The sequence below is a fragment of the Gymnodraco acuticeps genome, unplaced genomic scaffold (assembly GCF_902827175.1).
Source record: "Gymnodraco acuticeps unplaced genomic scaffold, fGymAcu1.1, whole genome shotgun sequence".
In the NCBI taxonomy this organism is placed as follows: Eukaryota; Metazoa; Chordata; class Actinopteri; order Perciformes; family Bathydraconidae; genus Gymnodraco; species Gymnodraco acuticeps.
The window spans coordinates 2,338,063-2,355,088 of NW_022992177.1; the positions used below are offsets into that span (position 1 = coordinate 2,338,063).

The following is a 17,026-nucleotide window of genomic DNA, read 5'->3' on the forward strand; positions in this document are numbered from 1 at the left end:
GTTTTAGAAAACACTGAAGGTAACGTAAAGGCGGGTCTTAAAGGGATATGAACGTATTAATTAGCTGAATAGCCAGTAACACATACACAAAGAAATATACTATACTTTTAGTATATGATACTTTCACAGGTCCACCCTGGGCTTCTGACTTTAAAGAGCCACTCTTTTTATTTGTGTGTACTGTGTATGCCGATTAATAAACCTTTTGTGTCCATAGAAAAGGTCTTGAATATTATATTTAAAAAATGGGAGAATAAACAAGTGTAGAGTTTATATTTTTTAAAGAATTGCACAGTTGAGTAAAATACCAAGGCAAATGTATCTTGGTTTTACAGAAGCCTCACTTCACCCTCTTTTTTTTTTGCCACTTTCATACACGTTTCTCTGCAAATTCACAAACTAATGGTTCATTTTTGACAGTCACACTCTAGAAAATATGGTCTCATGGGATTTTAAGGACTATCTAACAGTGGAAGGTTGATCATTATCTTCAAGTCATTACATTTTCTGTGTGTATTTCTCCATGTGTGGACTATTGAACACTGCAATACAGTGCTGATCATATTCTTATTTTCCATATCAAAACAACTTCACTCACCACTGTTCTTTCCTTTTGGAGCGAGTCTGTTCCCAGAGCACATGCCGAGTTGGAGAATAAAGCAAAGATCTGATGGAGGAGTGAGATGAAAAGGCCAGTTGTGACAAGCAGAGGAAGGGAAGGAGAAAACAAACCCAGTTATTGAAAGGAAGGCATGGGTGTTTGTCACTCAGCGGTGTGAAAATGCATCCTGACACCCGTTTATCACTGTATATTTAGGAATCTGAATTGTTAGAAGGAAATCACAAATTTGAATACATTTGCATCATCCCCGCTTCTCAAATATCAAAGCTCAATGAGGCTTTATATCCTTGTCCTCAAAGTGAAGGCCTTTGAATTGTTACGTGTGAAACGTGAATCGCAAAGTCTAGATCCACTTATTGTATCAGTATCCTAACCAGTGTGTAAACAAACACAGGCGCACAGGTGTGAACTGTCTCTCACACACTTCCTCAACGTTAGATGATGTTTTTTTATGACTATCTTCCAGAGCCACCTCTCTCACTCGACATCTACTGATAGCCATTAATCATGAGCTCTATGGTACTGTCAGCCCAGCCTCCCCTCCTCCCCTCCTCCACTCCCCTCTCCCCCCCTTCACTTCCAGCCTGTCAGTTAACAAGCTGTGACACCATGACAGTGATGTGTGTGCAACTGAGTGATGGCTTGCTGCAACTCTTATTGGAAAGGTATTGAAATGTCGCGACTCGGAGGGAGTTGTGATGAGATTGTATTTTTCAGCTTCTTATGATAAAATGTAGAAATGGAAGCTCAGCTTTGTTATTCAATTAGATGTGGATGAGGGAGCGCCTTGTTTTAGGTTGTTCCTCTGACAACATGATTTACTGTGGCATGCAATCAGCTCTGTAGCAAAAAATCCCATGTTTTATTTCAGACACGATGAAGAAAAATAACTCTGTAGCAAAAAAACATAACACTTTTTACTCATGTGTTTGTGTGTGCAGGCTCAGTGTCCCTCAGTGTGTTCCTGGTCTCCCTCGCAGTGACAGTGTGTACTGTTTGGCTGGTGGCTCTTTGTGGCGTCTGTGGTTGGTGTCAACGCAAGCTGGTGAGTTTACACACACACACACACACACGCACGCACGCACACACACACACACACACACACACACACACACACACACACACACACACACACACACACACACACACACACACACACACACACACACACACACACACACACACACACACACACACACACACACACACACACACAAATGAACACACACACACACACACAAATGAACACACACACACACGAACACACCTTAGCTGCCATCTCAAGATGCTTTAATATTCAGAGAACCTTGATAAACATTGTCTGCTGTGAGTAAGACACTTTGGTGCATCGTAGAAACAACAATGTGTTCAAATATTATGAATAACTGCAAATATTGTGTTCTGTATTATTAAACTGAGAATTAAACACCATTATTCATGAAGACATATAACCACTGGAGAAAGTAAAATACCCTGCATTCAATACTCAAGTCAAATGTCTTATAGTAGGTATATACTGTAGTAGCAACATGTAGTCAAGTGTTTGTAATACACATAATTAAATCAACTTAAACAATATGATATATTATTATAGGTACCCGGCAGAAAATGTGGTAGTTGAAATACAATACAAGGCTAACCAACAATAGGGATGCTTTCACAATAGTGATTCACTTATTAGTATTATTATTATCCCTGCAGCAGTCAGACTATAACCACCACGGCTCATGGTGGTTATAGTCTTGTAATATATGCAATAATGCTGCCTGTAAATATAAAACTTTGTACAATATACCCTCATGTGCAATGTGCGCTTTCTTTCTTTCAATTTACTTACAATCTGTAAACATGACCAGCTACTTCTATATTTGCACATGGTCTCTTTAAAAAATATATGGTACCACTTCACAATAAGACCCTTATAAAGGATTCATAAAGGGTTTATAATTAGGTTATGAATGAAGTTGTAAACACTTTATTAATCATTAAGAACCATTTATAAACCAGTTCTAACATAGTTTTCATACATCAACACAGGCTCACTATTTGGCAAGATGACTAAGCCTTGTATTGGCTACTTAGCGAGAAGAAGACGAAGTAAGCTAAGTAGCCAATATCACAACCTAATTAATAAATGAATTACAAACTATTCGTAAACCCTTTATAAGGGTAGTCTTATTGTAAAGTGGTACCAAGATATACTACTACTTTGTTTTTTTCACCATGGTATACTGATATATACTGTTATTCGTTTTTACTTAGTGTTTTATTAATTATAACGTGTGCCTTCCTTTTTATATAATATGTAAGTCTACTTGTTTGACTTTAATCTGCACTATTCTTTTGGCTGTAAGACGTGAATTTAACACAACACAGAATGTTGTAAAATAGTACATTATGTCCCTGTGTCTCACTTAAATAAGATTTTGAATGCTGGACTTTACTAACATAGTATTTAAAACTCTGTTTAACCCTTTGTTAAGTACAGATACTTAAAAGCTCTACTTAAAGGTGGGTACGTAATTTATTTCAGAAACACTTTTTGTTATATTCCATGGAATGCTCTTAACATCCCGATAGCAATGAATACATTAAATGCTTTGACAATAAATACATAAAAATGTAATCTGTAGAAGCCGTAGCGCTGTAAAAAGCACGACCAATCATTTTAGCCGGCCCGGCTAAAATAACTGGATGGCCTACCTGCCATACGGTACCTATTACATTTTCACAACTACATTACTTTACTGTAAACATCAACAGTTGAATCAGTGTCTACAGTACATGACCACTACATTTCAGGCTCAAGGTAATGAATCGCTCAGAGACACAGCTCCAACATTTGTAAACTGATGCGAGACCAGTACCAGTCCACTCAGTGAGCAGAAACAGAACACAGATCCAGCACACTGACCTCTAATAGAGGGCATGTCATTGTGATAATGTGGTATGAAATGTGATTGATTAAAGAGAGGCAACCACTCATTAGTCTGACAGAGCTGGACGGCCCAGTGCCACTTCACTTGACTGATTTATTTTAGATTTGCATGCCTTTAAACTTAATTGATTTCTGAATCATCCTGTGCTTGTACAACCCAGGAACACAGGTCACATATTTTAAGTGTGATGTTGGCTCGAAACTTGTTTCAGCTCACCATTACACTGCTGTGAAACTTATTGGTCCACAGATGGCAGGACTTGGCATTGCAGCGGGCTCCTCACACCACATGCCTCTCTACTTTAAGTAACATGCATTGCTTGAATCCCCAGAAGGTGACTGTACTTAGATTACTCTTCGATGTCGTTAGAACGTATACGAACCAGGGAGGAAATGATCTGTGCAGAAATGGGATAGTGTTACAGCACCGTCTTTTTGTTATATTTGATATTCCACTTTGAAGTAAATGGACCAGTGAATGACTCCTGGGTTCCAGCTGTGGATGAAGGTAGTTCTGCAGCCAGCACTTTGGAAAGTGCCCTGCGTCCTCTCCGGAGCACTTCTGTAAATGGATCTTATTTCCATCCTGTGACAGTGTCGCGCGGCAGACTCAGAGCAGGGCGGCCTGGGATAGGATGACAATATATCGGTCTTATGAGCCTGGGAAGGCCTTGGTGAACCACTTCCTTGCACCAATGTTGTTGCAATACTGGACTCCTTGATTGTATACAATATCTTGTTGTCGTAGCTCAGTCTGCAGAGACTTTGCTCTGGACCCTGAGGGTTCCCTGATCAAGATTGGATCAGACCGTGTATGCAGTGTGGACGGGTGCTTTGGGACTTGACACAGTGTGCCAGTTCACCTCCTGGGCAATGTGCAGGTGTCCTTGAACCAAATACCAGGGTGGGTTAAATCCAGAGGCTTTATTTCACAGTGTGTGCTACGGTGTACATGTGTGACAATTAATTTCCATTTCAATCAAATTACATGTTCAACAGTATTTTCAATAGCACACAAATAGATTTACAGAAAATTAAGGGCATACATATTTCATATTTTAATTAAAAGAGATTTTTAATAACATAACAGATTAGCGTGCTGGTAGCACAAAACAGCAGAATTTAGTAAACATTAACAATATCTAAAACTTGTATGCATTAATCACAACAATATTCTTCTTGAGGTAGTAAACATGTCCAAAAGCCTCTTATTTTGTCACATATTTGTTGGGTAATAAAGTGCTGGTAAAAAAACAAATACTGATATAAATATATGATATCCACCCGGGTGAATTAGACGAGTGACAGCAGGCAGACTGCTTGAGTGAGAGGAGGCGGGGCCCTGCAGCGAGAGTGTTAGCTCGCTGTCAGAGACAATAGTGCGGAAAATTGGTATTGAAAACCTTTCAGATATTCAGATTGGATATGTAGTGAAAAATCTATATTTTTTGACTGGACTACTTCACACATGATGTGCTTCTATTGAAGTGGAGATGCTGTTCTTGCATGTCTTTATTTCTTATCAGTGCATCTTACCCTGCATGGTTACTTCATGGTGTGTGCTTGCGTTAGTGTGTGTGGTGGCGGGGGGTAACACAGTGGCATTAAGATGTTAATTAAGCCTCTTTGTAGTCTCTTTGGACGACTTACTTTGGGGAAAATGTAAGCCGCCCACTGGTGTGAAACCACATTAAACACAGCTGCCTAATGTACACAATAATAAAGTGTGACAGAGATAAACGGCAGTCATTTATAAGATGATAAACGTGTTATTGATGATGCGCAACAATTTGACAATGCATAAATACTGTTAATCTTGTTTAAAACAATTTGTGTGATGTATTCTATATATAACTAACAACCATGAAGGCGCGGCAGCTACACAATCTGTTCGTGTTGCAGAAACTGTCTCCGCTCTCTCACTTCCCTTGATCTTTGTTATTTTCCATGGTAGCTCTATATTCCCTGAACACTTGATTAGAATGTATACAGAATAATTTGCATACGCCCGTTAATGTTCAAATAGGATGCCTATAGATGCATACTGTATCTAGCATACTTCGAATCTATGAAGGTTGTTCTTTTCAACACAGAAATCCTTTTTTTATAGGTAAAAACATGCACAGTGGCTAATGCTCATTTCACATAAAGCTACAACAAGCAAGGCAATTTTTTTATGCTTCCGAGTGTACTCTTTGACAATGTCAGCTTTCATAAGAACCAATGTTTGCCTCAAGCTTCACGTGTCAGTTGCGAGTGGGCCCATGCCAGTTTTGGTTATGATTCATAGGTTAATAGACAAGACATTTTGGGTGAGTGTTGCTTTCGGTGTTTTAACTTTGGCAACCAGTGCGATGGATTTTATTTTAAAAGTCGTCATGTGCAGTCATCCTGAAGCCTCCCTCCTGCTTGCCTTTCTGTTATCCAACCCCTTTGGAAAAACCAAGCATTCAATGCTATTGTCCCTTTCTGCTGCCTGCTAAGTTTGCTTATTGATGTTTATAAAGTATCAGCGTGAGATTTTTTTAAATTATCCGGTTAGACAATATCATTTTTACAAGCACATTCTTACTCAGGTTTCACAGCCAGTATTCTTCTGAATTGATTTATTTTGTTTGGTTTCATATTCTGAAATTAGAGGCAAATGCATAACGACAGCGAAATCAAACAAATGGTCACGTTGTGAGTATAGCTGCTGTGTCGCGGAGCTGATGATTGTCAGCAGGGGCTCGTGTGGTGTGGTGGGTGGGATTTTCAGATATCAGAGGTGGTGCAGCTAACATCTGTTTGAGCAGCAGTGGCTGTTTGGCATTCAGAAATCCTCTGCCTGCTCATGTGAGCCCTGTGCTGTTTGATCCGTGACATAGTTGTGGTTGATATTGGACCTGACCAGATTCACAGCCTGATTTGATCCCCTGTTGGGCTTGTATCAACAACCTTCAGTATTTTGGTTGCATTTACTGGGAGTTATGAGTTCACATATGTTCAGAGTATCATGGTTATCAGAGGAGAGAGAAGATGTGCTAATCAATAATTACGTAATTGTCACAACCGTGGGAATATTATAGTAATAGCACATAATGTGGGTCTTAAACCTCGACCTGTCACATTTAAGTGATGTCTTCCTGGTGCTATGTTAATTTGATGTCTCTGTGATTACATGCTTCTCAATGTCAGCAAATACTACACGAGAACACAGGTATAAAAAAAATGGTTGTGACAGATGCTGAAAGCGAATGATCGCCTGATGATTTAGCAGCGGACGACCATTTTAATAGTGCACTCCTCTCTAATTATGGTGTGATGTGGGTAATATTGAGCGAGCATGTAGACTCTCGTTGCCTGCTAATTCACAGCAAACAAACACAGCTGGGTGTTGGAAGGCAGCGCTCTGCCAACTGAGACAGAGCGCTGTCTCAGTTTCACTCTGTCTCCTCTCATGTCTGGATTCTTCAAGAAAACCCTCAGCATCACCCTGGGCAGTCCAAGTCTTTTCTCTCTCATCTGCCCTCCCCCTAGCAAAGAATCTGGGCCCAGTTCAAACGGAGCCTCAGCGGGCCCCCTTCCTCTCTTAATACATCCACTGGGACTTCTTTACAAATCACTGAATCAGCAACTACACACCAAAATCTGTGGTGGTTATTAGGGCAATCAGCAAGTGTTTATAACTCATTAAAGATTGTCTGCTCAATCTGAAGGCTCAGCATATTTCAGCCCTGTTCGTCAACATACTTGAATTACCGTGTGAAGCTTTCATTCAGTTAAAAAAAATGAACTTTAATACATTTTCACCAACCCTTGTTCCTAAGAAAAAGGGGAAAAGACAAAAATATGTTTTTTTGTTCATGTTCTATTGAATTACATGTTGGCATTCTCTGATTATTTGTATCTGCCTTTTAAAACTGGTATATTACTATATATAATATATTTGGCATATGCACAAAAACAGACTGTCGCAATATAACATGCGACTTTGCTCCTGTAATAATGATAATAATAATCTGGAGCCTCCTTGAAAAGGATCACTGAATCACTGTTTGCATACTTAAGGCAATTTAGTTTTCAACAAGTTTGTTACAACATAGACGCAGCATATTAAAACTTCAGAAAAGGATTCAGGCACAATCTATGTTCCTCAGATCCCTTTACATTTGCACACTTTATTATCTTGTACATGTAATTATAAATGAAAAGAAAATGCCATTGTCCCATCAATCTATGCTTAATAACCTATAATAACAAAGTGAAAACGTATTTTTAGAAATGTCTGCTAATTTATTAAAATCAAAAACTAAAATATCTCATTTACATAAGTATTCCGACTCTTTCAGTACTTAGTAGAAGACCCTTTGGCAGCAGTGACAGCTTCAGGTTCTCGGTTAAGTTTCTATGAGCTTCGCTCACCTGGATTAGGGAAGTTTATCCCATTCTTCCTGGCAGATCCTCTCAAGTTTGTTCAGATTGGATGGGAAGCGTCTGAAATGCAATCTTTGGGTCTCTCCACAGACGTTTTATGATGTTAAATTCTGAGCTGGGCCACTTAAGGACAGTCAGTTTTCTCCCGAAAAGACTTGACTTACTTTGCTTTTGGTCATTGTCGTGATGAAAAGGGAACTGTTGCCCTAGTCTTAGGTCACGTGAGCTCTAAGGCAGGTTTGACCTATCTATTTGGCTGCATTCGGCCTTCCCTGAATTCTGATCAGTGTCTCTGAGAAGCTTACCCAAAGCATAATATTGTCACCATCATATTTCACCTTTCCCCCTGCTCCTGGAAACACTCAAAGCTTTTGATTGTATACCCTTGCTTTGATCTAGGCCTCGTCACACTTGTTTGGCAGAGCTCTACAGGGAGGTCCTTGGACTTCATGGCTTGGTTTTCATCCCGAACAATTTAATCAATTGCTACATCTGGACTCTAATCAAGTTGAATAGATCTTAAGGATAATTAAAAAAGGAAGCATCTGACCAAAATGTTGAGTGCCACAGCAAAGGACCTGAATACTTAAATGTGAACGATTTCAGTTTTAGATTTTTTTGCACAAATTCCTAAAAAAACATGTCTTTACTTTGTCATTTTGGGTTTGTTAATGGGCAAAGGAGGCAATTTCAAATATCATTGACAACACAATAAAGTGTGCAAAAAATAGCCACCGTGAGAAAATGATTATAAGACTATACAGATTATAACCTGGACTGCAAACACAGGAAATCTTTTAAAATAACTCTGAGTCTAAATTATTAAACATCTCTGATGCAGCAAAAGATGTACTTCCACCAGTGATGTTAGTAAACACAAAAGTGCTCCTGAAGGCTGAACGGCTTTAATAGAGGCTCGATCTATTTTTATTTGGCCAACAGTAGTAGTTTACTTTTGATGCTGAAAGCTTTATAAAGCATTATTTCAAATTTTCAGATAAATACAAGCTTAATTCCAGCGTTTTTGAGCCCCATCCCTTTGTTGAATCTCTCACTGCGACACACCTGCTCATCTGCTGCTCAGACTCTATGCCGTTTATAACTCTCTGTTGGGGTTTGATTAAGAAAAAATGTTAGTTGGTTGTTGTTTTTTTTCTTCTAAATGAGACTTGCTGCACTTTGTCTCATAATTGGTTCACTGTATCAGTTGGAGCTATTTTGAACTCATGGATCAGAGCCAGACAGCACTGAATACTGTAATCATGTGAAGCCAGTTGACGCCTAACAAAGACGTCTGGTATAAATTAAACATAAGTATTTTCAAGGGTATTTGAGCAGAGGATGAGGGGGAAATTGCTCACTCCACCATTGGTATGCTTTAACCCTCATTTGGGGTATTGAGCTTCTCTATTGCATCTTCTTATCTTTAGAGATGGAGAGCTTTGTTATGTTCATCACCATGGATCCTTGCAGCCTCCACACCTCCCCCAAGGATAGAAGCAGAGTGTTTGTCATTTACTCTTGTGAATGAGCTGATGGAAAGGTGGAGAATATGGTTTGAAGCTGTGTATTCGTGTGCATGGAAATGAGGATCATGGGATTCGATGCCCATGCATTTCTGGTTTCCACATCCAATGCACCGGGGACTTCCTGTCACTCATTGTCTCCCTCAGTTCACACCTGCCTCTCCCCATCATCTCTTTGTCTCTCACACCATCCTGCACTGTCCTTGTTTTTTTCTCCTTCTGACCGTCTGTTTTTTCTTTTTTCCATTACAGTTGATTTCTATTTTCAGCTCTCACTCCTCTGGACGCTCGCTCATCCACTGTCTTCCCACCCTCCTGAAATTGTTACGATAGCATTGAATGATACATGAGTTTCCTTTGATAGCTTTCCTCCCGCATGACAGAGATCCAGAATGTTTTGAATCCCTTGAAATAATTGAAGAAAGAATGCAGTATTTATTGTGAAAAGTCTACCTCCTGTGGATGCTTTGAAGCTTTAGTGGTGCATTGTATGCATCTTTGTGTACTCAAAATGGGGTAAACAATTTAAAGGTCCCATGTCATGGCCATTTCTACTGATCATAATTCCATTGTTGAGGTATACTAGAATAGATTTACATTGTGCAATTTTCCAAACTCACATTGGTTTCTCATACAGCATCTCTGTATAGTATGTGTATTCACCCTCTGTCCTAAACGGCTTGTTGGAGCTCCTGCCCCCCCCTCCCTATGAGCCCACTGTGCTCTGATTGGTCAGCTCGCCCACTCTGTTCTGATGAGTCTACCACTATGGTCCACCACTGTTACAGCGGAACATCAGTGATTATGTGTTACAATAGCGTTAGCAACCAGAAATTGACAACAGTAAGGACAAACAGATGAGAAATGAGAATGCTGCTTGGGGTCTGCGAGACATCGCGAATGGACGCGGGAAGGGGGGGATGCTGAGGAGGCTGCGGCACCCCCATCTGCGAGGCTCCACTAGCACCCGCCGCCCCCCCCCCCCCCCCCCGTACCCCCAAAAGCGGCACACCTACAGTGTAAGCGCACCACAGTTTTAGCCGCTGCGAGGCTCTACTAGCACCCACCCCCCCCCCCCCAGGACGTCACAGTTTCGCCACTGAGAGAGAGAGTGTGTGTGTGAGGAGCTACACGGAATGGTCCATTTGGGTATGGGCACGTCACTCTACTCTCCAACGAGGCGTTCTGGGGCAGCATAGACAGGTATTTTCTGTGTTAGAGTTGTACTCGCTACAGGGTGTACTTTGAGGGTTTGTGACTTTGCAGACCGTTTACATGCATAAAAACCTTCATAACACACAAGGGGACGGGTAATAACCAGAAAAGCATGAATGGGATCTTTTAATGTATTCATCCATGATTTCAGACCAACGATACGGCTATTATAGTGGAAAACAGACGAAAAAGATCCTTAATTGTGTCCATCAATTTGTGATTTGTTCAGTGATGGTTAATAAAGACACTGTTAATCTACAAGTATGCGTTTGATTAACACACATCTCTTGTGTGCAGCTGTTTAACTAGTCGCTCCGGTCAGAGCTATGTTTATTCATTTGTTGATCTTTCTATTTCTGGTTGGTGATGATTATACAACAGATGAGTGGTTTTGTTGTCTTGTGTGTGATGGATATCATTTTTTAGCTCAGTAGTGCCATTGTGGGCTTTATCATTTTTGTTCAGCAGGGCTATTGTCAACTCTGGCTTTGTAGCAGGTTTAATAATATCAAGAGCCACAATGTGTGGACAGCAGTTGGAAATTATATCCGTGTTAGCTGGACATAATGAAGTCTACTCTGCCTGCTCAGTATATAAGCTTTAAAGAAAAACTGTAATTTATAATTGTTATAAATTACCACTACATTGAACTCAGATTACCAGTATTACCACTACATTGAACTCAGATTACCAGTATGATACGTTTTCAAAAGAAATCGAGAACAGCAAATATTAGAAATAAATCAAGGCTATAGCACTACTTGCTTTATTATACTCTTGTGCTATTAATAAGCATTGCATGCATCCTACATAAATCTGAGTACATTCGATCTCTGGTATAACCTCTAGCTGATTGCCTCTCTGAGTTTCTCTTCATGTTTACTGCTTGGCTTGATGGCTTTGTGTTTATGAAGACATGTTAAATATGGGCAGTTGTAAATGCTGTGCATATGTTGCACAAGTGGTAGAAATATGATTGCAAGCCACTCTTGCTCGTATGCTTCAAGCCACCTGAGGGGGAGATATCTTCTCCAGACTGCCTGTTGTTTTTCCTGCCCATTGGTGGCTGTTTCAGACAAGGAAAACCCATGTTGAGCAACAATGTTGAGCAACCAGAGCTTAGTTTGCAGAGTTGGGAATGGGGACATCCTCTTCCTACATAACCACCTAGCTACATTCATAATGAATAGTAACATCAAATGTCAACAAGAGTAGATGAGACTGATGCAGCAGTACAAGTCTATTCACAGAAATATAAACTCTTGGAGCGCCTAAAGCCAAATTGTTACAGCGCATGCCGTTAAACTGCAACTTCCCGGGTCAGACTCTGGCCTTGGGACTTTTGTTGCATGTCAGACCCTTTTTCTCTCGCCTAGTTTCCAGTCTGCCTCTATGCTGTCATCTGCATAATAACAGAGCCCCAAACAAATCATCTAAAACCAAAAGACAACAAACAACTATTGATTCTTCAACATATTTCAGTTTTTCTATTTTTTGTGTGGCTTTTAATTATAAATGGAGCTAGGTGGCTATATAGGAAGAGGATTTTACCATTCTCAATTCTGCAGACTTAACTCTGATTGCTCTTTTGTTTTCCTTTCCCAGAACAGCCACCAACAGGCTTAACGAAGAACAGGCAGGTAGAAGAAGTCTTCCACTCAAGTGGCTTTTAGCACCGAGAGAAAGTGTGGCCAGCAAATATATTTCTGACCACTGCAGCATATGCACAGCATTTACAACAGCCCATATTCAACCTGTCTTCATAAACACAAACCAATTGAGCCAAGCAGTAAAGATGGGGAAAAAACTCAGAGGCAATCAGCTAGAGCTATGTACCAGAGACTGAATTGACAATATGTTGGATGCAAGCAATGCTCATGAACAACACAAGCATATGGAAAAACTAATTGTACCACAGCAAAACCGACTTTTGATTCAACATATTTATTCTATAACAAAACACACTAACCTGATAATGCTGTCTTTAGGAATAAGGACATGCAGCAGAACTCTACCTGGGTCTACTGAGGCTTATAACAAAGGCTCATTACAAAAGCAAAGTGGTAGCAGGGTTGCCTGTCCAGGATCACTGGTTTTAGGCTTCACACTCAATCCACAACAAGCAAGCCTACCACAGCAAATTGCCATCCAACTTAATATCCAATTGTCCACACCAAGCCAAAGTGGCAGCTTAGTGTGGTTTCCTCCCACTCATTTCCTGGGCCGCAGAATCTTCTCCTATTTTTGATGTGTATCAGAGCATCACTTTCAAGGAATCATGCGTGGTGTTCGGGGTGGAGCAGGGCGGCTTTAGGCTGATCCCCTCCCTGTCCCACTTGTAGCAAAAGTGTCAATACAGATTACTTGCATTGTGACACATGTGAAACACCTTTAACTGTAATGAGCTTTTCCACAAGAATGAGTCCAACAGACCTCACTTTCCCAAGCCTTTCAATTGCCATTATTTCCATGGTTACAGCAGGTCATACTCTAGCTGTTTGAAATCAGGTTGCTGCAGGACTTTCTAGATGCTTCTCTTCAGTACCCAACGGATTACCTTAAAGAGGCAATTGCCATGTAAATTTCAGGGTGGTGCGAATGATAATCGTAGTCAGAAATGGCTCTCAAAAGCAGATTTGATTTGACTTTGATGAGTGTAATCAGGAGACCACCGGGCGAAGGACTGATGGCACAGTGTTCCTGAGATAATGGGAGAGGCATTTACACTTGAAATTAGTAAAGCAAAAACACCGCAAGGACAAATCTAAGCTAACCTTTTCTTTCTCTGCTTTCTCTCTCATCTCCTCCCTCCACTTGGCTCCAGGGCAAGAGGAATAAGCCAGGAGTGGAGACAGCAGACACTCCAGACTCGGCACGTGGGCGAGGGGAGAAGAAAGCCATCAAGTAAGTGCCTGGTAACGGGTTGGGGTAGATTAATTTGGTGATAATGAACTCCTTTTTGGTTCGGCTTCGACTCCCATGATGTACATCACAAACAAACAAGGCGGAAAAGGAGGCCTGTAGTTTTATCTTGAAGATCACAACCTCTACAAGAGCATGTTCGGGTAGACATTAACCGTAAGGTTAGTGATTTAATCAGTATAGATTACATTTGCATTATCTTACCTGTGAAGCTTTTGGCTGGATGAGCCTGCCCCACTTATCTTATGGGCTGTGAGATAGGTGTCTCTTAAGTGCAGGCCTTTAGCCGCGCCTCTGCATTGCTTAAAATGCTGAAAGTGTTGTGCTTTCATTAGAGAAAAACATTTTGGGAAATATTTTTGATTTAACATTTCTTTCAGGGCTCAAATTAAGAATAAAGTGGTTTCTGTTCTTGGGAAAGGAGAGCTACAGGTCAACAACAGAAAATGTCAGCTTTGTAATGCTAAGCACAAAACTTCATTCTACAAAATGTCTCCTATTAACCTGCTCATCACTCCTTCTCTTCTATAGCCTGCCGCTGTCTCAGCTATTTCTGAATGTCTTTTGTTTACTTTTCATTTTCTGTACGGACGCACTAAAGATGGACAATGTGAATGTATTATGACTTGAGCTCCCTTGGTCTAAATCTTAATTTAGCATTTTCTTTCTCACTGGCTCCAGCAGCATTGGTGTGCTCAGTTTGTCATTTCAGCTTGAAACTTCTTCTCTGTGTGCACTGGCTTCTCTCCGGCTCTGTCCCTGTGCTGCAGCTGTGTGACTTGTATGACATCAGTGATTCTGCTCACCTTTTCCTCCTCTACTTAACTGTCTGCGATTTATATCTCTGCCTTGTGTCTCATGCGTTTATGTGTTCTCACTGCTCATGCCGAGGATGGGGGCCTGACTTCTTAATGTTAACTCTAATGTGTTTCATCAGTGGTGCCGTGCTAGATGAACAGAATGTAATCACATGCTGTGTGTATTCATCAGATTATAACTTCCTCTTTTCTTGCTCTCTTCCTCTATCTCTCTGTGTCTTTGCTACAGCACATTGCTCTTATGAAAAAGCTTTTGTGAATGCCTTTTCTCCCCCAGGCTGCCCCTTTCTTATTTTAAAATCTAACCACACATTTGTCAAGTGCGGGTGGAAAAATAGACATTAATCTGGGCCTGTTTTGTTTCAAACTCCCATTCAGTGCAGCTGTATGAGACTAACCATCTGCCTCAAACTAAGCCATGTCATCAAAGCAGGAACGCCTGCTGCGATTGGCTGGTTGGTGCCGAGGCCGTCAAAGTTGTGTTGCTCTGACCTGTCTCTCTCTTTGGCCGCAGTGATCTAGACAGAGACTTTTGGAATAACAATGACAGCAGCACAGTGCAGCAGAGGTGGAGCTCCTATCCACCCAAGGAGTTCGTACTAAACATTTCTCCCTATGCCCCATATGGAGATCCACGCCTCACACTCAAGTGAGTCTTGGTCCAAGGTTGGTAAGAGTTTTCCCCTGAGCAGGGCTGTAAGGAGGCAGGGGCAAGTGTCCTTCCTTAGTTCCTCTCCTTTAGTCCTGTCCTTCCTGTTCCTCTCCACCCCCAACACCCTATTTTCCAGTTGTGCATCACCACAAGCCACTCATCAAATTGAACTATTAAATGTGGATGTTATAATGTCTGACAGCTAATTAAATCAACCAAGTTTCATAATCTTGATTCTTTTTATTTTCCTTGAGTGAAAATGTTCTCATGAGTAACCGGGGATGTTCGGCCAAGGGCGTTTTGAAAAAGAAAAGCCCATGCTATAAATGTCACAGTGTGGCAATATACACAAACCACACATTTCTGGACTTGAAATTGTTGTTTAATGCGATTTCCATCAACAATAGTAATCACAGCAATAATAACAACCCACCCGATGTCAGAACACTGGAGGGCACAAATGGTTACTAATGATTACTCATAGTCTGCTTGGGAAATGTGAGTGTAGGAAATGTCACACACGCACATTACAGCATCCCCACAACAGCAATTCGGCCATTACTGCGGCGTCAAAGCAGCACAGCCCTGTAACCTCCCCGGGCTAATTTCTGCCGCTACTCCTCACATCCCCGTCACCTCCTAATAAACACAGAGGCGCATGTTCAGCTGCCCCCCCACTCCCTACAGCCCTGCCGGTCCCACTAACTCCCGACCTCTAACCTCACCTCTCTCCCATGGGGCTGTAACCATGGAGACGGACAACCCTCGTAGCTTTCCTTTTTAAAAGACAGGTGTATACTTTAACCCACCTTCTTCGTAATCTGTGTATCTCCCCGTCTTTTGCGTGTGTGATCGGTTGTTGTTGTTGTTGTTGTGGAGGGTTGACCGTTAAACCAGGTTGCAGTGTGTTGCCAGTGTTCACCTGTGGTTTACATACATCCCAACATAAAAATCTGATGTGTACTGCACTTACGCTGTAGCACTTGAACTGTGTGTCTATCAGAAGATAAGGTAACAGTGTTTTTTACTTGATGCAATAAAAGTCCTTTTCTCATTCACGAGGCAATTGAATCCAATAAAGCAGTAGCAAGGTCATACCTATCTCCCTCTGGGCGCAAGGAGGCTCTAAGCCCAGACATCCTGCTACCAGGCATGTGTCTGATTCACTGTCTAATAACTGGTCATCTTTAATAGACCTAGTTGTTGAGGACTATGTGTTAAATTGCCTGAAGAAGGGAGGCAGCAGTGCTTATGAAGGCGGTGGATATATGGATTAATGTCTGGAAACTGCCTGCAGATGATGGTTGCTGATCTCAGGAAACCTGCTGTATACCCTAGTGCGTGTGTTTGAGACGTTCATTTAAAAAAAATAAAATCAAGGATGTCATTTATTGTCCATAGAGCTGTTTTTCAGCCGGTCCTGTCTTTGCAGCGGTAAAAAATGAACTCTTCACTGCAGTAGTGTTAAAACAAGTTGTTTTTATCGGTAGTGTTTGAGCCAGCAAACTTTCGGAAATTCATTTAAAAATAGGAAACATTATGAAGATATTTTTTAAGTAGGAGAGACATGGGACGACCTCTCGACTCCAACCAATAATATGCCGATACAGCCAACACACAGCTGGGAATTATTTCCTGCTTAAGATTCTCTCGAGATCAGCAGCTTTCAATCTTTCTAATGACATCGGGCCTCATTCATCACACAGGAAACCATCAATCTGCATGTTTAAGGATGTATTGGACTGGACATTCAATACTGTAATTTTTCAATATTGAGCTCTTTAAAAACCTTGTATCAGCAAGAGACAGAAACTTAAAAATGTCAGATGGACATAAACCATTTTTCAAATGTATGCATCAAGTATATTATACTTGAGTTGATCAATCCGACAGCTTCGTGATGAAAAAAAATGTCAA

At 40.9% G+C, this 17,026-nt stretch overlaps 1 protein-coding gene across 2 annotated transcripts in view; it reads left to right on the forward strand.

Moving 5' to 3' along the window:
* Nucleotides 1–17,026, forward strand: part of syt7a (synaptotagmin VIIa) — an 89,469-nt gene that overhangs the window by 38,433 nt on the left and 34,010 nt on the right. Inside the window, exons 2-4 of one of the 2 annotated variants that reach the window (XM_034204997.1) lie at nucleotides 1,564–1,667; nucleotides 13,542–13,621; nucleotides 14,972–15,106. In XM_034204997.1, coding sequence (XP_034060888.1) covers nucleotides 1,564–1,667; nucleotides 13,542–13,621; nucleotides 14,972–15,106 — 319 coding nt within the window. The remainder of the gene's footprint in view (nucleotides 1–1,563; nucleotides 1,668–13,541; nucleotides 13,622–14,971; nucleotides 15,107–17,026) is intronic. The other variant, XM_034204998.1, reaches the window with a different exon arrangement.